Source organism: Furipterus horrens, unplaced genomic scaffold (assembly GCF_987537825.1).
Source record: "Furipterus horrens unplaced genomic scaffold, mFurHor1.1.pri manual_scaffold_2, whole genome shotgun sequence".
Classification (NCBI taxonomy): Eukaryota; Metazoa; Chordata; class Mammalia; order Chiroptera; family Furipteridae; genus Furipterus; species Furipterus horrens.
Window position 1 is genome coordinate 9,775,237 of NW_028327172.1, and position 25,316 is coordinate 9,800,552.

Below are 25,316 nucleotides of genomic sequence, written 5' to 3' on the forward strand. Positions count from 1 at the left end.
TCTGTACATTCCTACTAGCTCCTCTTGGAGGTTCCCTCTCCTCCCCAGAAGACATCTTTCTGCTCCTTCTTCCCCACAAAGTCTTCCTTGAAACATTCTCCTTTTTACAGCCTCTTGCAAATGGCCAAGCCAAGTTGGCAGACATTACCACAGGACGGAGAGGAGGGTTAAGGATGGCCTTGGTTAAGGGGCAGCCGCAGCACCCTAGGGTTGGCACGAGGCTTGCAGAAGAGATGGAGTCTGTAAGTCCTTGATAGTCTCTGCTCTGGAGATGAGGAGAACCAAGTTTCTTAATCTCAGTTCTAGGAGACCTTCACTTACTCAAGGGCCCTTGCCAGATGGTGTGTGCCAATGTTGCCAGCCTTCTTTGCTCCAAAAATAGTCATTAGGAATAAGGGAAGAGCTCACACTTCCCATTATCCAAAAACAAAACAAAAACAAAAAGTCCCTTCCCCACCAGGAAAAAAGGTCTTGATTAAGAATCATCGGTTTATCAGATTGGGGTACGATGCATATAGAGCATGTGACTTCCAATTCTTTCCACGGCTTCCAGTGAAGACTCCCACTCTCTCTCCCTCCCTCCACACAGGTCAAGAGTTCCAGGGAGAACTGGCGGAAAAAGCTAATCTGCAACAGTTTCTCAAGATATGCATATAACAGAGTCAGAGTTCTTGGGAGAAGCTGGAGAGGAACTGGAGTGGGGAGGAGGGGCAATTAAACGTCATTGGAAGAAGTGAGGAGCCAACGGAAAGAAGGCAGCCACTTAGGCCGTAAGGGGAGGAGGCAGCCTGGCAGTTGGCACAACAGTCCAGCGAAGAAAGGGGAAAATCGTCAGTCCATTTCACCACCAAAAAATAAAAGTACATATATTATAGGTCCAGATGTAGCGAAGACAGTGGTGCTAAATCTTCTGCTGTAAGGAAAAAAAAGAGGGAGAGATGTTACTCGGGCTGGGAATAAGGAGAACCAAAAGGCAGTTGAATAAATCTGGAAAGAGCAAAGTAGCGCATAATGAAGAACCAGATCACCAGAGGATGTCCCAGCCCCTCGAGAGGTAATAATCACAGAACAGCACCCCAAGCACCATTTGGCTGAGACTAGAGTCTCTGGCCTGATCAGATCAGCATGATTGACAAACTTTTGTCACACAGGGACCTCCTTCCTCGGCGATGATCTTGGGGGTGGCTGGAGGACATACCATGAGGGGGTAAGACACTTGGTCCCCCTCCTCATCCAAAACCAACACATCCAACTCTTCCTGCAGAGATTCCTGTCCCTCGTCCTGCTGTGAACACATGCAATTTGTTAGTATGAGAGTAAGGAAACAGGAACCTTGTGAGTGTGTGCCAGATCTCAACCGAAACAAAACAGCAGTAAGAGAAGGGGAAATTTTCTGAGAGAACACAGGAAGGGACATGAGGAGAGTAATGTGTTAGAACAGTTAGTGTTAGTCATGTCAGTAACACGTTTATAGTATTCCTTCCCCCATCTCAGCCATTGCAGCATAATGGCCCAAGAATCCCAAAAGGAGTCAAAACTCCTCCTTTTCCCGGAAGCCCCTACCAGAAGAGGATGCCACCTTTCACTAAGTACATTTTTTACATTTCACAAAATATGCAGGCTTCAAAAGAGAATCAGGCATAGAAGGAAAACAGTGTATAAAGAATTTACCATCAGGGGTGTTCCCTTCATTGGCTCCATTTCAGCTAGATCCCCTGATCGATCCAGTGTTCTATTGTGGTCCCCTCTCTCATTCATTGTGGAATAGCTGTTATCTAAAAAAAACACACACACAGTAATATGATACTCCCCTCTAGTGTATAACATATATTAGTTAGATGAGGTGTGAATCAGGTACCTCTGTTTCAAAAGAACTTTGCCAAATGCTCCAGAAAAGACATTACGTTCTAGTGGCCCCTGACTCAGAGAGCTTGAATCTAATTGGGAAGACAATATCTATGAAATATGCAGAATACGGCATTAGGGTGGGGCAAAAGTAGGTTTACAGTTGTTCATATGGAAAATAATACAATAAATAATAATACGAGAATAAACTCTGTGTTTTGTGTACTCTTAACTGTGAATGTACTTTTGCCCCACCCTGTATATTAATAAAGCTAAATGGAAGAGGTCTTTAAACGATATCAGCATTAAAACAAGAGAGTGAGGTGTGCTCTAAGAGTTAGCAAGGACCTAACAAAAAAGACAGGACTTCAGTTAAGGCTTCAGGGATGAGAAGAATTTAGAAAAGCAAATGGGAATGACATTCCAGTAAGAGGCATTACATCACATGAGCAAAATCAAAGAAGTGAAGAAACAGAATAGCAAATTAGACCTGGTGGGCTGAACGGAGTACACGGAGAGGAGCCTCGCGCCAGACTATGAAAGGCTGTGAGTCCCAGCTTAGGGACACAAACTGGGTTCTGCAGTAGCGGGGCAGGCACATGAAGGTTTTAAAAAACTTTTGCACAAGTGGGAACGTGGAAGTAGGCGGATCAAGTTTTACTCAATTTTCTCACATCTTTCCAAATGGAAACGTCTAGACCCTGCTCTCCCAGGACAGTAAATGGTGAGGGTGCTAGAAAACACTGCAGAGACCAATAGGTCTCGTCATCCCAATGAAATATTACTCCACACCTGAGGCAGGAATTAATCACCTACCTAATGATCTTGAGTTTGAGCCCATACTGCTCATCTGAATTTCTTCCCGATCGAGTTTCTTATCTATATGAAGAGAGAATGGTATCCAGGTCACATACCAAACTCTTCAAAATCTATACTCATAAAAATTGCTCTCTAGTCTGTTCTCCCTCCCTCCCATCAAATTTTTACTGAGCACCCACCATGTGCCAGGCGCTAAGACAAAGCTATAATAGGACTTAAAGAGCTCTTCCCAACAGACTCCTAAACACAATAAATCATTCACTGTAAGCCAGCAATTTTCAAATTATTTGGTCTCAGGACCCCTTCAGTCTTAAAAGTTATGAGGATCCAAAGAACTTTCATTGGTGTGGATTATAATGTATTACTATTTAGTGAGAAATTTAAAATATTTATTTCACTTAAAAATAACAATAAACTTATTCCATGTTAACATAAGTAACGATTTTTTTTAAATAAAATAATTGTTTTACATTTTTGCACATCTTTTTAAAGTTTGGCTTAATAGAAGCAGAATTCTCATATCTGCTTCTGCATTCAATCTGTTCTGATGTTATTTTGGTTGAAGTATATGAAGAAAATCCAGCCTCACACAGAAAAGAAGTTGGAAAAGGGAGAAAGTCTTTTCAGATAATTTTACATATTCTTTTTTTTTTCTATGATTTAATTATTTTTAGAGAGAGAGGAAGGGAGGGAGAAATAGAGGAAGAGAAACATTGATGTGAGAGAAAAATATCAATTGGTTGTTTCACGCACGCCCCCAAATGGGGCCTGGCCCGCAACCCAGGCACGTGCTCTGACGGGAATTGGACTGGCGACCCTTCAGTTCGCAGGCTGGCGCTCAACCCACTGAGCCACACCAGCCAGGGCTAGATATTCTTTGATAGTATACTAATAATCAACAAGTAGAGTTTCTTTAAGGTTAGCAGCAACGTGGAGTCTAATTACAAACTAATGATCTCTTCATACTCTGTTAAATTAAAATCCATTGTTCTGATCTTGCACTTTGAATGGATTAATTACCCAAGCATGACTTTGAAACATCATTTATTGGTCACCTGGAAAATACTGGTTCGTTGAGTTATACAGATCTTCTAAATGTTTATATCCAAAAAAAAAAAAAAAAAAAAAAAATCACATTCATTAATATCACCACCATTGATTCCATTAGTCTTTCAGGCATTAGAATGTTACCAGGCTCACAGTGGCAGATACAGGTTTTTCGAAATTATAACTGTCACTTGAAAATTCAGACAAGTACTGTCAGTTATTTTTCCTCAAAGTGACAAACCCACTGCATTCATTTTTGAGACAATGTCTGCCGAATACCTAAGTCTGAACAGCCACAGACTGTGTCAGTCATTTTTTTAAAAGTAAAAATGGTGTTCCAGAGTGCCTGATCCAATTAGTAACACGAGTGCTTTTCCTCAAGACAATCATCATCATGCTTAGCATGCAACGGAGTGCTTTGTGAGTATTCCTTATTTCATCAGCACAGGATATTAAAAAAATGTGTACCCAAAGCTAGAAACAATAAAATTAATAATTTTTGCCCTGGCTGCCGTGGCTCAGTGGATTGAGCACTGGCCTGCAAACCAAAGGGTCGCCGGTTTGATTTCCAGTCAGGGCACATGCCTGGGTTGTGGGCCAGGTCCCCAGTTGGGGCGCTCAAGAGGCAACCACAACATTGATGTTTCTCTCCCTCTCTTTCTCCCACCCTTCCCCTGTCTCTAAAAATAATAAAATCTTTTTAAAAAATTAATAATTTTCACAGCTCCATCAGTTAATCCTGGCATGAAACTGGCTTTTTTTTTTAAACTGTGAGTATACAGCAGTGAAGACTACAATGACTAAATTGGTTTGGTGCCACTGCCCTGGTTTATGCTCAGCCCCCAGCACTAACATCACTGCAATTTTTAATACCACCCGCACAAATGTCAACAAACTCAGGCATCCTCAGACCACATTTGAAGAACTCTGATAGAGGCAAAAGCCAAGAGTCATTAAGAATATAAGGGTTATGCCCTGGCCAGGTAGCTTAGCTTAGAGCATCGTCCTGTGTACCAAAAGGTTGCAGGTTCAATCCCCAGTCAGGGCACATTCCTAGGTTGCAAACCTTACATTTATTTATACAATGTTATATGTCAATTAATCTCAAATAGAGAAATCAGAGAGACTAGGACTCACTTTCCAGTCATTTTAAGTCCACTGGCAAAGACAGGGAGTCACACCTGGGCTAACTGCCTGTTTTGCATTATTTTCTAATGCTCAGGCCTACCAGCTTCTTCCTGCATTACAATCCTGAAGTGCAGTATTATTACCCTCTACCAAAGAGTAGTTTACTTGAAAATAAATATATACCCTTTTCCCTAGATAGTAAGCCTACTAAATAGCAGAGGTAGAGCAAAAGCCGGGGGGGTGCCCCCTGACCACTGTACCGGATTTCTGGTTCCGGTCGATGAGAGGAAGAGTGCTGTCATCATACGAATGGCTGCTCTGGCTTCGGGAAGCACTGTTTAGATTCACCTGGAGTCAAACACAAAATGCAACAATGTCGGAGCACTGGATTTACCCACATCTTATTCCCTAATGGGCAAAGATCTTTGGGTCCCTATTCCCAAATAAAACTTATAAAAAGTAACCCATGAGAGTTAAGTAAATACCTACGTAGTGAAACAAACTAGGGTATTATGGCTTCTATTCGTGCTCCTGAACAGATTATGAACACATACTATCAAGAGACCTAGTCTCAGAAAATGGCAAAGTCCATGAAAAGGCCTGTTGCGGATTTGGAGAAAGTCAAAAAGGCCTCCGTCCTTCAGTGCCACCAGTACGTACAGTACGCTGTGACAGAGAGGGAGACCAGACCTGTTCGGGCAGCAAATGAACTTGTCAACGCCATTCGCTTTGGGGGAGGAACAAAAACCAAATGATTTCTCGACTACCAGAGACTTGGGTCAAAAGTAGAGTTAATGTGAAACAGAAGAAACCAAACACAGAAGCATTACCTGAGACCAAGAAAAAGATGATAAATGTCTCAGTCCCAAGAGCTGTCCTACCTGAAAGTCTGACTTCTTCCACCCTTCTTTTTCCAACGGCTTCCGCAGCTCCTTGTATCCCCAGATCGTCTGTAACACAAGTGCTGCTGCTCGGACTTCTTTCTCTGAGCGGTTCCTTTCGAGGAAAGTAACACCACACGGGATATGGATGTAAGACCAGGGGAGAAGCTGAAAACCAGCTCTTTCAAACATAATGCAACATGAGGACATGGGCCAAAATGGGTAAGAGCATGTATTCACCAAGTCCTGTATTGTCCCCAACAGTGACACACAAAAATGTTTGATGGAAAAGTCTGTTACCAATTTATGAATCAACGTTAAGACAGGAAACAGAGTAATGCCTCTTCACATTTTACAAGTAACAAATGGAAAATAACCTCCCCAGCAACTCCCCTCTACACGTAAAATTCTTCCTGTTATGATTTTAAGTGTCAAGCTCACCCTGATTTGTTGATCAACACCAGCTTCTCGATACCCTGTGTCTCTCGAAGCTTTTTGGCAGCCTCCAAGTTCTCAGCAATCACCTCGTTGATGGTGTTCAAAATAGAGACCACCGTGTCTTCAGAGAAATTCTGGGAAGAGCTCTGTTGCCCGCCCGGCAGATTCTTTACCAAGTTAGGAATAGCGTGTTTACCTGTAGCAGTAAGACAAAGGAACGTGTGCTGGGAGAACAAGCTGAGTCAGGCTGCGAGGAGCCTAACGCTGTTCTTATTGCATTGCTCATGTAAACTATAGATCCTAATCATATGAATCCACTTCACTCTCCTATTAATATATTAAAAGGGAAAAGGACTTCAGACAGCCATGAATTTATTGGCCTTACTATTTCTTTGTTTAATCTTTCCTTTTTCAGTCACATTGAAATAATGTGAATACTTATATCAAAAACACTACACAGACCCTGGCTGGTGTGGCTCAGTGAGTTGAGTGCCAGCCTGTGAACCTAAAGGTCGCTGGTTCGATTCCAGCCAGGGCACATGCCTGGGTTGTGGGCCAGGTCCCCAGTTGGGAGCGTATGAGAGGCAATCTATCTTGATCTCTCACACGTCAATGTTTCTCTCCCTCTATTTCTCCCTCCCTTCCTGTCTCTCTAAAAAATAAATATGAAAAATCTACACAGTCCTTTCAGATAGTCTAATGAAAATAGTATATTTAACATTATAATAGTTCAATAGACTTGTCATTATGAATTTTAAAAAAAACAACAAAAAACTGGGCTCTACCACTTATGAGGTATATTACACTCTTGACCAAATTACTTAATTTACCTGATGCTGAGTTTCCTTGTTCTATTTTTTTTTTAAATGAACCTTTTAAAAGTGGCAACAATTAGAGAACATACGGAAGTGCTTAACGAGGACTACTAACAAAGTAAGTGCTTAAAAAATAATAGCTATAGCCCTGACCAGTGTGGCTCAGTTGGCTGGGCATCGTGCCACAAAGGGAGAGGCTGCCAGTTCGATTCCCAGTAAGGGCACATGCCTGGGTTGCAGGCCAGGTCCCTAGTCGGGGGCCCCTGAGAAGCGACCAACCAATGTTTCTCTCCCTCTTTTTCTCACTTCCTTTCCCCTCTCTCTAAAAGCAAATAAATAAAATCGTTTAAAAAAATAATAATAATAGCTATTATAATTCTATTTTTGAAAAGTCATCACGTCACATCTTTCCAAGAACCATTAAACTACAGTTGCCTCTGAACAACACAGGTTTGAACTGTATGGATTCATTACAGATTTTTTCTTAATAAATACTGTAAATGTGTTTTCTCTTCCTTATGATTTTCTTTCCTCTAGCTTTCTTTATTGTGAGAACATAATATATAATACATGTAACATGCAAAATGTATTAATCAATTGTTTATGTTACTGGTAAGACTTCCAGTCAAAAATAGGCTATTTAAAAAATAAAAATATAAAAATAAACAAAAATAGGCTATTTAGTAGTTAAGTTTGGGGAGAGTCAAAAGATATATGTGGCTTTGTATGAGAGTGAGCACCCCATGACGTTCAAGGTCCACTGTATAATCCTCTCCAACTCTTGCATTCACAGACTATGGAGGGCTAGGACCTTCCCTCTCAATCATTTCAATAAGTAAATTACTTAGCACCTGCTGGACTAAAGAACTGTACTAGATGCTGAGGTAAAGGTTCACACCCTACTGCTTACCAATCAGTTCTTTGTTGCGAGCATCCACAGCCAGATTTCTCAGTGCCCCAGATGCAGCTTTCACCACCCTCTCATGTTCATTGGTCAGGAGGTCAGCAATGGCAGAAAGAGCCTTCTCTTGACGCAGAGCAGAGCGGATGTATCGACCATACTAGAAGTAGCACATGGAGGCGGAACAGATTACAAATGGCAGCAAATTCATTAGCTAAGTACTCCCACCTCCAAATCCATTTTCTAAAAAGTACTCACTGTCCAGCGCCCAGCACACAAGTTCTGGATAGCCCCAGCTGAGGCTTCTAGGATGGCAGGAGTCTTGCTCTCCTTGAGAAGCGAGATGTATATCCGAACCACCTCTGGCTGAAATAAAAGCTCATAGCCTGCACAGGAAAGGACAAGAAAGCAGGGGATGCTAATCAGTACCTACGAACCAAGCCGTGGCTGGCTGAAGTCCAGCCTTTACTCTGGACTGATGTGTTTATGCTCCTACACTTGTTAGGCACCCGCTCTCTCCCACCCACCCAACATTAAATTCAGAGGCTTGATTCCATACCTCCTTGAGAATAATTAGTCCATGGCAAGAGCAGAGCAGATGTCAATTCATCGTATGCAATGCCTTTCTTCTCCTTCCCTGCCTTTTCTCTCTCACAGTTTACTTTGGCCTTGCTTGGCAGTAAGGGCATGGGTACTCAGGGGATTCATTTGCTCATTGATAGCACTCAAGGTTAAAGATTCCTCATCTCAAACAAATTATTTCAAACTTAAGTAAGCCAGTCTGCCTTCCTTTACTGTGACTAAGTAAAAGGGCCTATCGTACATTTAACAACATCTAAAATTTTTACGTCCGTCAAGGGCTGGGAATTTTGGACTCACTGTATGGATGCATATCAAGATCCAAACTATGATAAAGAAGATTCTTATAACAGGTAAAGTTTAAATCCCAAGAACTACTGTGACTACTTAGTCTAGACTAGAACCTTGGGTACCCTACCTTTAGAATCCTATCCTATCCTCAAGTGAACAGAGGCCATTACAAGCAGTGCCTGGTAAGTTACTGCTATAATAGTATAGTTCACCAATACTTTCACCACCACTTCAAACCCATAAACCAGAGAAGAGAGAACAGTGAACATGTTGTACAGACTACTGTCAGACTGCCAAATATTTATCTGTAGACTATGTTTATGAGACCCTCGGAAACTGAGAAGAGAAAGATAACTTACCTCGAGCGGGACTAGTTCTCTTAGGGAAATCCACTGTGTCGTTTGCTGGGTCTTCTGTGGGTTTTTTCCCTTTGGAAATTAAAAAGGGGAGGAGGGGTAAAAGTTTAAGAAAGGAAAGAGTTCACCTAGTGCAGTGCTTATTCTTTGAATCAGAGATGCATCAAGCGGGGAAAAATATCTGGGCCCCAAGCTTAGCCCAGCAGGGGGCTGTGCAGAAACAAGGACAGAAAACAGGCAGCAGAGAGGTAAGATAAGAAGGACCAGCTGTTGCTATTATCCTGAGTTCTATAACTGGGACTGCTGCCCAGAAGGAGCATGCCATGGGCTATTAGCTCAGAAGAGCTAAACTTGCTTCAATGGTCTTCCTCAACTGAAGTCTCCTACATGCATCCACAGGGAAGGGTTAGGCAAGGAAATAAGGAAGGTAAAACCAAAACATGCAAATTAGAAATAGATAAGCACCTTAAAAGCTTCCACTCACCTCTGGAGAACCACTCATCTTCCAGTGTGTCACCCAAGATGGAAAGCAGAGGAGAGAAATGAAAGAAAATGCAGGAGAGAGAGATCAACGGGATCATGAGCAAATAAGCAGGAAAGCAGAGAGGAAAAGAAAAACACAAGAAACACAAAGGAATGGGGGAGAAGGCCCCAGATTAGTTGAGTTCTCGTCCTTCACTGCCCCAGTCATTGACACCAAAACCACCACCACCATCACCACCACCGCCACCATCACCACCATCACCACCACCACCACCACCACCACCACCACCACCACCACCACTCTGATGAAGCACACAACACAGGAAGCAGGAGCAAAGCCAAAGGACATACTTGACTGGGCAGACTCCTACACTGCTCAGCAAGTATTTTGCACCTAAAGCTAAGTGTTCCTTCCTTTCCAGGTCCTACATTAAAGAGCAAGAAACCAGGAACTAAGACTCACCTTTGCCCTTCTTGGCCCCAAAGCAACTGGCAGCATGTGGCCCAGTATTGTTGGCAACATTGGGAGGTGCCTCTTGGTAACGCTCTGCCTGTGGGATCTCCCGATGAACTTGATACGACAAGTTCCGAAGAAGGCAAACACAGTTCTCCACAAGCTTGGGAACATAAGAGAAAAGGCTCGATGAGAGAAGAGATAGTCGATAGTGATTTCCCAGCAAGTACAGGTTTCCATAATTCAGATATTCAATATTGATCCAAAAAGCCTAGTCCAATCCATCATCTCTCACAGTGCCTCTAAATGCCCCAAGCTTCTCAAAAATCGTTGTAGCCCCAGGCTAATGGAAGGTTTTTGCCACATTTGGTAGGTATCACAAAACTTAGGGTCTTGGCCTAGCCAATATGGCTCAGCTGATTGAAACATTGTCCTGTAAACCAAAAGGTCACAGTTTAACTCCTGATCAGGGCACATGCCTAGGTTGCAGGTTCAGTCCTCAGTCAGGGCATATACGAGAGGCAACAAGAGATCAATGCTTCTCTCTCACATAAATGTTTCACACCCCGTCTCCAACCCCCACCCCCTTCTCCTCTCTTGAAAAAAATCAGTAAGTATGTCCTTGCGTGAAGATTTTTAAAAACAAAAAAACAAAAAAAATGGGGGTCTTTTTCCTTATATTTTTTACTTTTTCCTACTCAGAAAAATGTACAACCTTGGAAGAACAGCTAAAGAGCTTTAAGATACAGAGGTGAAGGAAATTCTAAAGAAAACAGTCTTCTTCTAAGGCAAATACCCACTGAAGGGAGTAGGGGCTGGTATAAGTATCTAGTGTTATTTTAAAGCCTGGAATAATAGGTCTGTACTACAGATACCTCACAGCTGTTGGAAACAGAATTCACTCAGCCATTAACTTACCTTGCTGTCTGAATCCTTCTGCCCAATCTCAGCCTGAACAATGAAAATGAGGGCATCCACTAAACCATCACATTCTCGAAGTTTCCGGCGAGCCTCACTCCTCTCTGAGCTGACATTCCTAAAGGGAAAGGGAGAGGCGTCAAGATGACTTGAATCCAAAAATCCTCCCCTTAAGGTCCCTTAACATCTACAAGCCTCCTCACTACTTTATTATTCACTGTCCCCACAATAAGCGAGGCACTGAAACTGAAAATTGAGTAAGACAGTCCCTGATTTCAGGACATTTACAACCAAGCCAAGGGCAGGAGGCGGGAGGGTATAAATAAAGTAAAACAACCACAATAACTTAAGACGGAATAGATATTTCTCGTACAGAAGTACCAATGAGGAATGGGGCAGAGCACACAAAAGTATATCCCAAAGAGAGAATGTATTGTACCAATTAGAAGATGTAAGGGAAAAAAAATCAGGAAAACCTTTTTCATGAAAGAAAGGCACTTGAGTTTAGCCTCGAAAGATAAATAAAGAAAGAAGGGCGTTACAGACAGGAAAACCAGATCACCCTCACCCCACCCTACCCTTTTATAACTCTGTATTCTCTTTGTGCATTGATCACAGCCTGACCTAAAGTACAAATAACTGAAAGCAGGACACAAACCCAGGCCTAGACAAGTGCCTTACATGTGGTAGGTACGGGACAATGTTTACCAAAATAAACGAACAAAGTCAAAGAGGCACAGAGCGAGGAGGACATGTGGGGAACAGCAAGTGAACCGACATCATGGGCGTGTGTGTAACACAAGGAATTAGCGACTAAGGTAGAAAGGTTGGAGTCATAGCCTGCAAGATAGATGGAATGGAAGCTGAATCACAGGCTAAAGAATTGAAACTTTCCTTTTAAAGAAATTAAAATTTAAATCCAAAATTTAATCTCGTACTCAAAGCCCTCATGTTACCTAAGGCAGCCAGCTGTGTTAGTGAGCACTGACTCCCACTCAATATGGCGCGGCTTACAGTCTTCATTAGGTTCCCGCTCCCAGCCAGAATGGGGAATGATCACTTCATCTGTCAAGGCATGCAGTGCATGGTCCACAATCTCCATTTTGATTGAGTCATGGGATGAGAGATTCCACAGGGTTCCTGGCAGAGAAAATTTGTCAGACAGCTGTTTCAGCACCCAAGATATGTTTGAAGAATGCCAAAGAGAATCTCCCATTCCATCATTTCTCAGTATTCCACAATAACTAAATACCTTGTAATGAATGATATTCAAGCTTTTGTTGGTGACCCACAGTAAGAAATATATTTTACATTATGGTTTAATACAAATGTACACATCATGAAAGTTTCATAAGACAATCATTATAAGCAATGCTCTCTGAGCCATCTACACCAGTTTCTCAATCTCTGTACCACGGAATTTGGGGGCCAGATAATTCTTTGTTATAAGGAGCTGTCCTGTTCACTGTTAGATAATGAACAGTATCTCTGGCTATTACTCATTAGCACTCCCCACCCCCACCTCACTGCCAATTATGACAACCATAAACATCCTCTAGGGCACAAGATTGCCCCAACTGAAAACCAGTCACGATTGCAATTTCCTTCCTTCTTTCCTTAGTTTCCCTTGGAATCCTGACTGTGACCCACAAAATTGTGTTCAAAACACACTAACAGATCACAACCCACAACCTGAAAGAAATCACGTTCTAAAGAAAGGACCATAAGCTCAAACATCTACACATGCCAGGAAGGTGAGTCAGGACAAGCAAATATTTAAAAGACATTGTAAGAGAACATGGATAAATGGCAATGACACTCAGCTTCCATGTTTGTGTGACAGCTTTCTATATGGCAGTAGTTGGTCAAAACAGAATATGCTGGGAATTATTGCAAACTGGAAAACACATACCTCAATCAACAGAGACCAACTACTGTCAAGTAGCAAAAGAGATCCATGAATACTAGTTCTTGCACATTTTTAATAGAAATCAAGAATCTGGGAATTTTAAGTGAAATCTTCTGAATTTTAAACATTAGCGCAACAAATTCTTTAAACTTTTGAAAACCCTGCATGATCCAAACAAACCTGCAAGGTGGATGTGATCCAAAGGCCTCCTGTTCACAATCTTTAATCAATGCCCTGGATGGTATGGCTCAGTGGACTGAGCACCAGCCTGCGAACCAAAGCGTTGCCAGTTCGATTCCCAGTCGGGGCACATGCCTGGGTTGGGGGCCAGGTCCCCAGTTGGGGGCACACAAAAGACAACTGCACATTGATGTTTCTCTCCCTCTCTTTCTCCCTCCCTTCATCTCTCTCTAAAAACAAATAAATTTAAAAAATTTTTAAAAAGAAAAAGAATCAACCATTTAAAAATAAATAAATAAGGGAAAGGACTGGAAAGCCTTCTAGTTCTCAGCGTCCCCAGAGGTAACAGGGACCGTAACCTCGCAGCTTCCCTTCAACCTAGAGCTTACCAGTAATGACTTCAGTGAGGTCCACATCACGAGCCTTTCGGAGCAATCGCACCAGGGCAGGGACACCATCACAGTTTTTTATGGCGATCTTGTTATCCTGGTCCCGTCCAAAAGAGATATTCTTGAGAGCTCCACAGGCTCCAAGGTGCACTTCCTTTTTGGGGTGGTCCAACAACCCCACCAGTACTGGGATGCCCTTGAGCTTCCGGACATCAGTCTTCACCTTGTCGTTGCGGTAGCACAAATGTTGCAAGTATGCAGCTGCATTGGACTTGACGGCATCCAAGCGGAATCCTAGCATGGCTATCACCTCCGGCAGCTCAGGCTGCCTCCAGTTGGGGGGTGGCGGCCCTCCCTTGCGCAGGCTATCCAAGCTTGCTAAACTCCCCCGTTCATGCTGGGCCAAAGGTGCCCAATAGTACTGGTCTGCTGGCACCTCCTCACCGATCATGTCTTCATAGCTCCTGCAGTGTTGAAAGAACCAAAAGGAAAAAGAACTATGTCAAGCTGGTTTCCTGGAAAGCTCCCATTACCCACTCATCATCATGGCAGGAGTAACCCCAGTTCTAGTACACTAGATCTTATCTCTGCGTGCATAAATGATATGATATCCTTATCAATCTTCCTCAATGAGATAAAGCAATAATTTTAAAGGCATCTGCAACTAGATTAAAACTACCTTTTTGTTCTGTAAAGTTTGCCAGCTTAGAAGAGAATAACAGCATTCCTTAATCACACACACACACACACAAAGAACAAAATCCTGCTTCACCATGAAGAGCTATTTACTTCTCTTCAGAGATTGAAATAAACCTTCAGACAGCAGTTAACCAAAGCAACTGACTCAATGCCACACAGAAGTCAGCAAACAATGTCTGTGAATAGTTCTTACAAGCCCTTAGCTAAACAGGAAATGAGGCGTTTACACACAGGAAACAGCTGGTGGGATAAGACCCTTAAAGACACTTCATATTTAAGCCTCTCTTTACCCCGTTTTGGAAATAGTAAAAGAGGAGGTGAAAGAGTAAAAACAGTACAGGACTTCCTGCATCATATGAGGACCTGACTATAGTACCAATGAGGTACAAATCTGAACACTTAATTTTCACAGTTCACCCCAAGGTCATCTCTGCTATTCAATGAATGTGTCGGAGATAGATGTAAAGACAATACCTCCAATTCTATCAAAATCAGGACTCCTGACCACTCTCACATTTTAGATACCCAGGCACTGAGAAAAGGAACACAGACAAAGCAATCGAGGGGAAGGTGATTATTATTCCTATTTCAGTACTACCAACAACCACTAGAGGGTGAGTCTGTCACACTATTAATTTATTCACACCCACCAGGAAGGAAGAGACCCATTATCTGTGAGCTCATCTCACTCTGTGCCTCCCACAGGAGAGAGGAGAATCTATTGTATGGCACTCTCCAAATAAGCCTGCTGTTTGTTCCACAAAACCACTCCCACTATCACCAAACCCTCAAGGTTAGCCGAATCGGAGGGCTTGCCTCATATCTGTCAACATCAGCCACTCAACAGTGATTTAGATGGACAAAATATTGAGCAAAAATCACTAGTTTTTAATATCATTGTAACAAAATGAACAGGTTAAATAGCTAAATTTGGAAAGAGGGCTACTAAATAGTATGTAAATAAGATTCCATCTTAGTATGGGAACAAGTGTTAACTGTACTTCATCAATGGACATGGGCTTTCCTGGGTTTTTCTTGTTTGGAGTCAGCATGTTAAACTTTTATTATCATTTTAATATAAGCGATTGCAATAACCAAGAAATATTTGGGTCTCTACTACAAGCAAAGGAGCATGACATTCTTCCCTTTGTTTTACAAATAACAAAGCTGTGCCCAGAGAGATTAAATGACTTGATCCAGGCTACAAAGCCAGAGGCAAAGGCACAACCAGAATTAAGGTCTTCTGGTTCAGTGGTTTTTCCACCAATCATTATGCCTTATTGTTTCCATTTGACCTTGTATTACTCTCCTAGGCCCCGAACAGGAAGCTGTAAATGTCCTTTCTAGTCAAGCAGGTTTCCAAGTCCAGTGTCATCCTGGAACGAACCCAAAAACTAGGCCCAAATCTCTATGTCAAGAGCCACAGCGAAGGACAGCAGAGAATGACCTGGACCCACACCCACCGATCACTCTGCTCATGAGGAAGTCAGAAAAAGCAGACTTGTCAGGACCCAGAAGGAGCCAACACCCTGGACGGACAGACTCCTTAGGTGATAGCTGTTATCTACCACTGCTCCAAGTTAAACCAGCTGAGGCCTGGTGCCACACCCCCAACCCCACCCACCCTCACTCTACCCCACCCCCAAGAATAAAAGGTGAGTCACATGGGAGTTGGATTAGCTGTCCAAAAATTACCTGAAAGGCAAGTGACTCAGGCTTAGATAATGGGGCCTATACCCTGGGGCCCAACCCAGGTCACTGTTAACCAAAGTTACCTAATATGAGGAAAGCAAGCGAGCACCAAGGCATTTTCTTTAAGAGGTCATGACCTCATTCAGAAATTCGGCAACAGCTGCTAGGCTACCCTTACCATCAAGACGTCCACAAATCTGCTCCCCTGTTTCTCCTGACTGGAAAACACGGTCTCTGACTTACTCTAAAGCAAGGCTGACAACCCACGGGCCGAACGGTTTTCATATTTCTAAAAGGTCATAAAAAGAGCAACACAATAACAATATACAACAAAAATTATATACAACCTACCAAGGCTAAAATAGTTCTATCTGGTCCTTCACAGAAAAGGTTTGCCAACCCCCATTCTCAAACATTCTCCCAAGGCACACCATGTACCCACCAGTCCAAATACCAATCACTCCCCTTTTTCACATCACTACAGAATCCCCAGGACAAGCAGGAAAGTCAGAATAGATACCTGCTTCCTGACCTCTCCTGGGGTCAAGAATGTACCGCCCTCTAAGGATGCCACCCTTGTTTCACTTTATAAGCAAATATAAGAGTCTTTTAAGTGCAAAGTGTCAGGCCTTTTGTGAGATCAAGGTTTGTTTTTAACTTGAGACTAAAGACAGGGAGGTTCTTATATCTGTCTATTCTGACCCTGAAAGCCCAAAACACTGAACTCTGTTCTCAATACCAAATGAGAAGCGGAAGAAATTCACAGGAACCAGTGGGTATTCCATTGTGCCCGGCACCAGGCTTCTTTGTGGTGCTCCCTATCACCGAAAGGAGGTCAGATATTAGACAGAAATATCAGAAACTCTCCGCAAGAAACAAAGGCCACTCTTCAAGACACAGACCAATAACCATCACAAGTTGTTTTCTATAATTAGAATATGACTCTTACAACTAAAAAAGACAAAAAAAAAAAAAAAAAAGCAAGTCAATACTTAGCAGAACCAGAAAAGGGGAGAACAGGGTGGACTTCCATAAAGGTAAAGAAGAGGAGGCCATAAATGTCTTTGATCCCAAAAAGCACTTAGAAAAGAGCCACCCCTTTTCAATACCTTCTCCGCTTTCTTGCCTACCTGAGGCGTCGGCGGGGGTCAGAGGGTGTCCCAGTCCGACGGGCAGTGCCATAATCAGACATCATGCCGTAATCCAGGTCATCGTAGCCCATGCTGCGCTGGTCATCCTCTAGACCATAAGGCTCTGGATGAAAGCGGTGCAGATCCACGCTGCTCCCACCTACCCGAACCTGGGGCTGAGGCCCATAGACATCCTGTCTACTGGGTGCCCGGTAACCTTCCATGCTGGGCCTGTACCGTTCATCAATGCGCGTCACCCGGGACAGGCTGCCATAGTTGTCACTGCTACTTGGATACCCATCTTCATAGTGGCGGCTATATCCATCGGGAGGGTAGTGGAAGTTCCTGGGAAGGGTAGCAGTGCCTGCTTGCCCCACATAGGGACCAGGTCCCCCATTGCCATTCTTCCGGAAGTCACGACCCAGAGTCTGGATGTAGTTGTTAGAAACTGATGAGGCATCCACAGGCAGTCCATCTGGTCCGATAGGGACCGGCTGTACTGTCCGTGTTGTCACAGTCTTCACTACTTTCTTAACCTCCGAGTAAGGAAGGAGAAAAGAAAAATCAATGCAGTGAACAATACAAGCTTCAATTCTAGGCTACTCTAAGAGAAGAAACAAACCCTGCCCTGGCTGATGTGGCTCAGTAGACTGAGCACCTGACTATGAACCAAAAGGTTGCTGGCTCAATTCCCAATCAGGACACATGCCTGGGTTGTGGGCCAGGTCCCCCGTTGGGGGCATGCAAGAGCCAACCAATCTTTCTCTCCCTCTCCTTCTTCCTCCCTTCCCCTCTCTCTGAAAATAAAACCTTAAAAACAAACAAACAAACTCCTACCCCCAGCTCACTTTACTTAGAAATGCCTTACAACCTGTCTGCTTTCTCTCCATATCACAGGGAATCCTCAGGCAGACAAATTACCCTGGCGGTAAGTATGTCTATAAAAGTAGCTACTGTAGACCTGGATACACCTTCTCTCTTCTCCAGTCCATTCAATCTTCCCATATGTCTTCTATCTTATCTTTCTGAACAGAGATCATTTTCTTTACACTTTCATTACAAATCAGTGGCCCTTCATCCACCTTAATTAAGTGCTTAGCCCCTCCCTAATACAGACCATAGGAAGACCTCCTCCATAGTCCCAGACCTTACACAAATCTTAGCTTACTGTGGTCTCTGTCCGCCGAGTGGTCCCATCATCTGAGGTCTCCACAGACACCACAGACATGGCTCCCTCAGGGTCTTCCTCCGTGTAAGTCTCCACAATCGGCCCTGGCTCCTGCATCCTGGGGATGGTGCTATAGAGAAGGTGACTGTGATCCTATATGGGAAAGAGAAAAAGAAAGAGTTATTGTGAAGCCATACATATTAACCACCCATTCCTGAAGACAGGGACTCCTCATGCATCTTCGATGGGCCCTAGGATTTTAGAGGGGTGGTTGCCCCCATCTTTTGAACTTTGTACAAAAGGGCAAAAATAACTTCCCAGTTCTAAGAACGGACACAGCAGATTTAACTTCCCATTTCTGGTCATTTAAGTGAACATGAACTATGTTAAGTGCAGCTACATCTACATCTGCATGATACTAAAAAAGTTCACCCTAAAAAGAACTTCTAAGATGAACCAGAGAAATCCCAGTAAGATGTCCTGGCTGGTGTGGCTCAGCAGATTGAGCACCAGCCTGAGAACCTATAGGTTGATTGTTTGATTCCTAGTCAGGGCACAGACCTGGGATGCAGGCCAGAATCCCAGTTGGGAGCATGCAGGAGGCAACCAATCAATATTTCTCTTCCTCTCTTTCTCCCTCCCTTCCCCTCTCTCTGAAATAAATTTAAAACATATTTTTTTAATCCCAGTTATAGTCACCTTCTGACTAGCTGTGTTACCCTTCAAGTACCGCCAGAGCTCAAGACCAGCCAGGTTTCAGGCAGGATTTTCTACAAGGTAGATGCACACCCATTATATAGAGGGGAAATACAGTAACTGGGGGATCAAAACTGGATAATGGTCATTAAAATTCATTCCAAGCCCTGGCCAGCATAGCTCAGTTGGTTGGAGCATCATCCTGTAGACCGAAAGGTCGCAGGTTCAATTCCCAGTCAGAGCATGTACCCAAGTTTCAAGCACAAGACGGCAAGCACTCAATATCTGTGCCTGTCTGTCTGTCTCTCTCCCCACCTCTATCCCTCTCTCCCTCTGTCCCTCTCTTGAAGCAATGAAAAAAAATGTCCTTAGATGAGATTTTTTTTTTCCTAAAATTTTCATTCCAAAATAAAAGAAACTAATTAATGGGTGCTTTCAATGTGCCAGGCACTTTACAAAGACACCAATATGCTCTTATAAGCTGGGGAAGTAAGACGATAGGAATGAAGCAACCCAGACCTGGAGCAAAAATAATTACCTGCGGTCCGTTGAGTTTCAGATCTGAAAATTTCTGTCGATCAAGGTCAGCATCGCCTGCAAACCGGCCGTTCTGAAACAGAGCCCGCAAGAAGACAATTCATTTTGTGGCCTTCCTTTGCTCTATCAAACACAAATGATCTTTTTTTTCCAAACAGGAAAAGGGCTTTCAACAAGATGTTTGTGGCCTGGAGTCCTTCTGTCAGTACTCATAAAAGAACCACATCACTCCTTAGTCTTAGCACTTTCTCAAAATCGGAATCGGACCTGGAACTCGGGTAGACTGGGTCTCTGGAACATAAGAATGTAAGCTCCATGAGGGCAGACAGTTTTTTTTTGGGGGGGGGGGGTCAGTTTGGTTCAATGATGTGTCCCCTTGTGCCTTAAACAGTGCCTGGCACATAACGGGCACTAAAAAACCACCTGCTGAGTCCAGAGCAGAGCCTCAGGTAAGTTCCACAGCACACATTCCTTTTGAAAAGCCACGAGAACATAAGGAAAGTTGGAAAGGCTAGGTTGGGGAGTTTCCAAAAGCCTTCTTTGTTGCCCCACACATCTTTATGCTCTGCTACCACTGGAAACTCCCATACCAGGCAGCTTTTTAAAGAAAGAAGCAAGAGCTATCTTGCTATAAGCCTCCCTTCCCAAGTAGGAAGAAAACAAGTACCCCCAACTCCTCTCAAGCAAACAGATGTCTCAACATCTTTATCACCAATTATCAAAGCCAGAGAACACAAATGTCACTCTGAAACTGTTCTGTCTTAAACAGCAGAAAATAATCTACTGGTATTATACCATATAAAAATGCATTTAACTGCTCCTCCTCCAATAGAATACAGTGAGATGCAGGCACTTTGCGAGACTACTCCCCCACCTTACTCCCATTACATAGAGAGTATAAGGCTGCAGGGATAGGAAGTTAAACATTATTTTCAGGAAGAAGGAAGGGTGTGGTTTCACTGGTGAGCAGAAGTTAAAAATAAAAGGGAGAGACAGGGGGAAACCGTGTACTTACAAATCCTGGAATTCCCCACCACCTCCAAGCCTGAGCAGTCCCGCTCTCCCCTTTCAATATATACCTCTTATCCCTAATCCCCTATTCTGGTTCCGATAAAAATCCTGGCAACACTGCAAACACGCTGCCTGCAATTCCCAATCATCCCCCAATTGGAATTCTGTCCTCTCACTCAACAGGTTCCTCCTCATGAGGGCCCTTCTCTGTCTTACAAATAATTAAGTAATCAGTAAAAAGAGCTACTGAAGCATCAGCACTGTTCTTAGTTCCCACCAGAGAGATCTCTTCAGATGCAATCTATCAGGCAATGCCTGACACACACACACACACACCAAACCTCAGACAGATTACCTCATAGCAAAGTCAGACTAGAGAAACCATAGGAAACACAAGATACTTCTTATTTCTAACACCAACTGTCCCAAGTCGCATCAGAGTCAGCCAACCCAGAGACCACTGGCTCCTGTGGTTATTTGGGTTAAACAGCAGAATGATGCTCCCTCTCTGATTCTAACCAACAGAATTAACAACGACCCCCGCCTTCAAGACATGCTTTGCAAAGCCAACAAAAAGAGTGCACAAGAAAAAAAAGAGCACACAAGAACAATACGGAGCAGGAAGACACAATCTGTGGACACTGCCACAGCTTCTGAGTACAGACTGTTCCCTGAAGAAGACTGAACTGGAGATAGGCGTGCAAGGGCCCGACTTCCCAACCACAAGAGGCATTTACTTCCCTGAATCTCTGATACCAAAGCAGGGGGAAAAAACACAGAAAACTGAAGTAATCTGAGTACGGCTCCAAACTATGTGCTTTCAGGGACAAGTCCACCCAGCTGAGCACGCAGCAACGTTCCCTGTCTCTCAATCAGTGTTTATTGCCCTGTAAAGGTGCATCATAAAGCGTGGGCTCCGAACAGTCCATCGCCATGAGGACGGTAGTTTCCAGAGAAGAATCATAGCTTCTCTATGACCATGCCAAAGTCCTGCCTGCAGGTCTGATGGAGGGAGGGGTTACCTGATGCCGGCGCGTGAGGGTACCGTTGGCCATGAGTGGGTTGGCATCTTGTGGTGAGACCCGGACGCGTTCCAGCTGCGCCGAGACATGGCGCCGTTCCTCCTCCAGCGCCCGGGTCAGCTTCTCAAACTGGGCCTCTTGTTCCTTCACAGAGGCCAAGATGCTGGCGGTCGACTCCACCTCTGAGTCGTCCATGAAGGTAAGGGGCAGAGCCGCCGCAGGGCAGGGTAAAAAGGAAGGTGGATCACAGAAGGAGGAGGAAGGAGGGAGAAGGCCCCCCTCACTTCACACTACCGGGAGAAGGTAAGAGAGAGGAGAGAAAAGGTCACAGGTCAGAGGAGACAGATGAATCATTCATCCCAGAGCCAAAGATGCCCTCTTGCGGTTTTACTGCAGTGCAGAAAGCGAGCCGCCACCAAGCCTGAGCGCCCATCACCAGTGTCTGTGCCCCAGCAGGACCCTTTGCCCACTACCTCCTTTAACACCCCTCCAGAAATAACCACTGCCAGGGAAAAGTACAACTAGGTCCAAGTCTCTACACTGTAGGTAGGAGACGGAGAATCTGGCTAAGGGCTGTGGTCGTAACATGGGGTTAAAATTAAATTCTTTCTCCCTGGAAAATTTTGCTGGCATCAACTTGATGAAAGCTGTCTTGCAGGGGCAAGTCACTTGTAGAGATAAAGGGACAGTTACAATCTTAACTTAAAATCTCTGCCAAATCTGAACATACTAAAAGAATATGCTAATTAAAATACCAGTAAGAAGTGGAAGTAGTAAAAAAACTTTCCACCAACGAAGGCAGGAAACACAATTAAGGCCCTCATGTTTAATATATCTATGAGGGGGCCTTCCTGTTTCAAAACTATACTGCAGGATTGGGGGCAAGCGTGTGCATTGGCTAACAGACAAGAAAGCAACAAAACCACACACACACACACAAAAAAAAAACCTGTGTAAAAAGGAACGATTTTCGGTGACCTTCAGCTCTTTGTGGAGTAGGAAAAGGAATATTAGACTCAAACTATGAAACTGTCCCTCAGAGTATTTTATACTGTAACCTATCAATGCCTAATACTTCCTACACCTGTTATCCTCTCAGAAGCTCTAAACAGACTATATTTACCTCTTTACTTATCCTAACTCAGAGTAATATCAAAAAACCTAGGTTTATATGTACTGTTTTATAGAATACAAGACAGTTAAAGAGAAATGAAGACTTCCCCACACCATATTACATAAACTGCAAGTTGGCTAGTATTTGGAGGGGCATTTACAGTCATACTGCTGGATTTAATGGGGTTTCTCTGTTGCATGATGGCTACAGCAGACTTTACAGCCAGTCCAAAATACACCATGCTGAAAGGCAGATTTCAGAATAAACCCTCTCCCCTGTCCGCCACCCTCTCATTAACACCCCAAGAAAAAAAGACACTTATTTTATGTTTAATAAACATTTTCATACACACCTGTTAAAAGAAGGTCGTAACTGATTGTTTTAACACAGAGAACAGCCCAGTCTAGATTTGAAAAATCATGGGAGAAGCATCCCAGCCACCACAGCAAGGAGGAAGCAGGAAGGAGAGAGCTGCAGAAATATTTGGAGGAAAAATGGAAATGAGAGGAATATAAAATATACCCAATACACTAAAAAATAAGAGCAAGGGCAGGTATTGGGAGAAAGACAATCTGGGAATGGAAGGGAGTAACTGAAAATATGACTTGGAATTGCTGAATGTGACAAATGCCCTTTGGACTTTGCTTTGTTTTCAGATACCTGGACCTTGAATGTAGCTGTCATATCAGAGGTTCCTCTACCTGTACTTACATACAGAACCAGGAGCAAATTCGTTTACCCCCTGTTCCCAGCAACCAAATTAGAAAGAAAAGAAGAAAAAATGCTGTTGGAATGCCCTTCCCCCTCCTTCCCACCCCTAAGGCAGAAACCTCAAAGCCCAGTCCCAGCATGCCCACAAAGATATTGAGAAACCAGTGCAATAGTATAGTGGGGAAGACATGTGGAGACTAGCCTAGGCTTTGCTTCAGTTCCCTTTCCCACGCTCCCCGGAGCCCCGCCAAGCACACTTGGGCCTCTCTGCCTTAGAATACAGGCAAACCTCGGAGACATTGAGGTTCAGTTCCAGATCACTGCGATAAAGCGAGTTGTAATCTTTTTGCTGGTGGAGAGTCTTGCCTTCAGTTTGTGAAAAAACACAACATCTGTGAAGCACAATAAAACAAGGTATGCCTGTATACGTATGCGGCATTCAGCAAGCAAGAGCACCCAGAGCAGCTGATGGACACGTGCCCAGTAAACTCCTTAATTAATTCTCCATCACTAAGACTTCTTCCAGTGGATCCAGTCCCTAAATCCAAAAATGTGGCAACTCTTTTCTAAATTCCTCCTACCTCTGGCCCTGGCTGGGTGGCTCAGTTGGTTAAAACGTCATCCCATACACCAAAAGGCTGCAGGTTCAATCCCTGGTTGGGGTGCTTAAAGGAGACAACCAATTGATATTTCTTTCTCACATCCATGTTCCTTTCTCTCTCCTCTTTCTCTCTCTCTCTCTCTCCCTTTCTCTTTCTCTCTACCTCTGCCCTCCTTCCTTCCTTTCTCTAAAATCAATAAACATAGCCTCAGGTGAGGAATTAAAAATATAAATTCCTCTTACCTCCAGCTCTGAGCTCCCATAATCACTTAATCAACTCCTGTTCTTCCTTGCAGCCCAAAGCCCATTGTTACTTTCTCATATTCCCATCCTATATTCCAAAAGGTTACTCAAATATCTTCAATAAGTACCTTTATTTTTTAAAAATGTTACCCCCTTTTCATCTCCATTTCTACATTTTAAGCACTTGCCCTATCCGCTATGTACAATGACCTATGAACCTTCCACACCAAGAGGACTCGAAGTTCCAGAGATTCTTCCAGTTCTGCATTTCAACAGGGCCTGAACTGTTACCACTCAGGCAGCCTCCACCCTGTAATTTTCTTTGCTAATAAAAGCTCAGACTACCACTACTATGGGGCATTCGGTGACAACACTCCCTGGTGCACAGAGAAATTATCTGTCACCCTGACATAAATGGCCACTTTTTGCCCTCATGACTAACTCAATAAAGGGAGTTAGGAAGGATAGAGGAAAACGACCCAGGGCTCTAGAGGTCAGGAAACAGTATCTTTGCCTGTCTTCATGGCTTTAAAAGCTGACCACATGGCTCTAATTTGGAGAAGAGGAGAACAGTCAAGTAGAAAGAGATCACATTCCTAAGCCTAAAAACACGGGTAGATTTTTCTGCCTGAAAGAAGGTAGAAGAGGCTGTGTAGGAACAGAATAGGACTCAGAAATCTTGTCCCAGTCCTGGCTTGGTCACTAGCCAACAATGACAGTAAGTCGCTGCCATGTTCTCATCTGTAAGATGCCAATACCCACCAGCCCAGTCTAACTCAGAGGTGCTCTAAGGATCAGGTGAGAGATAATGTATGTTATACAAATATGAGGTATTAAGTTATTTCAAAAGCAGGTTTCTATCTTCCAATTACATTACTTAATGGTAATGCCTCAGCCCCAAACTATTTTTTGAACTAGTAGATGAAATTAACTGAATCAAGAGCATGACTGGGTTCTAAGGAGTGGATAAGCTGGTTTCCCTGCTCCAGCTCTATTTACTAGGATGTCCCACCTAGACCAGTGTTTCTGGAACACAGGGTGCTTCTCTAGGGCCTGGCAGTCATCACATTCCACTTCTGCTATAAGTTCTTGGTTCCTTATTTGAGGCCTTTATGGGTTATTACCAAGGAGAAAGTTAAGGTAACAAAAAACTAACAATTACTGAATGTTTTATATTTATTATCCTGGCAACCCTTATAATTACCCTAAAGAAGTTTACTGCAAACGAGAAAATAGGTTCTAGGTGAAAGAAGTTACCC

General features: G+C 43.5%; 1 protein-coding gene across 1 annotated transcript in view; it reads right to left on the minus strand.

The window, feature by feature from the left end:
• Window positions 1-481: 481 nt before the first annotated feature.
• CTNND1 (catenin delta 1) overlaps window positions 482-25,316 on the minus strand; it is a 43,741-nt gene continuing 18,906 nt past the window's right edge. Inside the window, 21 exon segments of the mRNA XM_090261005.1 lie at window positions 482-913; window positions 1,199-1,210; window positions 1,213-1,285; window positions 1,672-1,775; window positions 2,662-2,724; window positions 5,100-5,187; window positions 5,721-5,835; window positions 6,162-6,354; window positions 7,884-8,034; window positions 8,133-8,260; window positions 9,104-9,172; window positions 9,585-9,602; window positions 10,047-10,200; window positions 10,956-11,073; window positions 11,912-12,095; window positions 13,434-13,897; window positions 16,955-17,490; window positions 18,123-18,275; window positions 19,357-19,428; window positions 21,389-21,678; window positions 22,855-22,973. Of these exon segments, the coding sequence (XP_090117131.1) occupies window positions 870-913; window positions 1,199-1,210; window positions 1,213-1,285; window positions 1,672-1,775; window positions 2,662-2,724; window positions 5,100-5,187; window positions 5,721-5,835; window positions 6,162-6,354; window positions 7,884-8,034; window positions 8,133-8,260; window positions 9,104-9,172; window positions 9,585-9,602; window positions 10,047-10,200; window positions 10,956-11,073; window positions 11,912-12,095; window positions 13,434-13,897; window positions 16,955-17,490; window positions 18,123-18,275; window positions 19,357-19,428; window positions 21,389-21,583 (2,934 nt within the window). The 5' untranslated portion in view covers window positions 21,584-21,678; window positions 22,855-22,973 and the 3' untranslated portion in view covers window positions 482-869.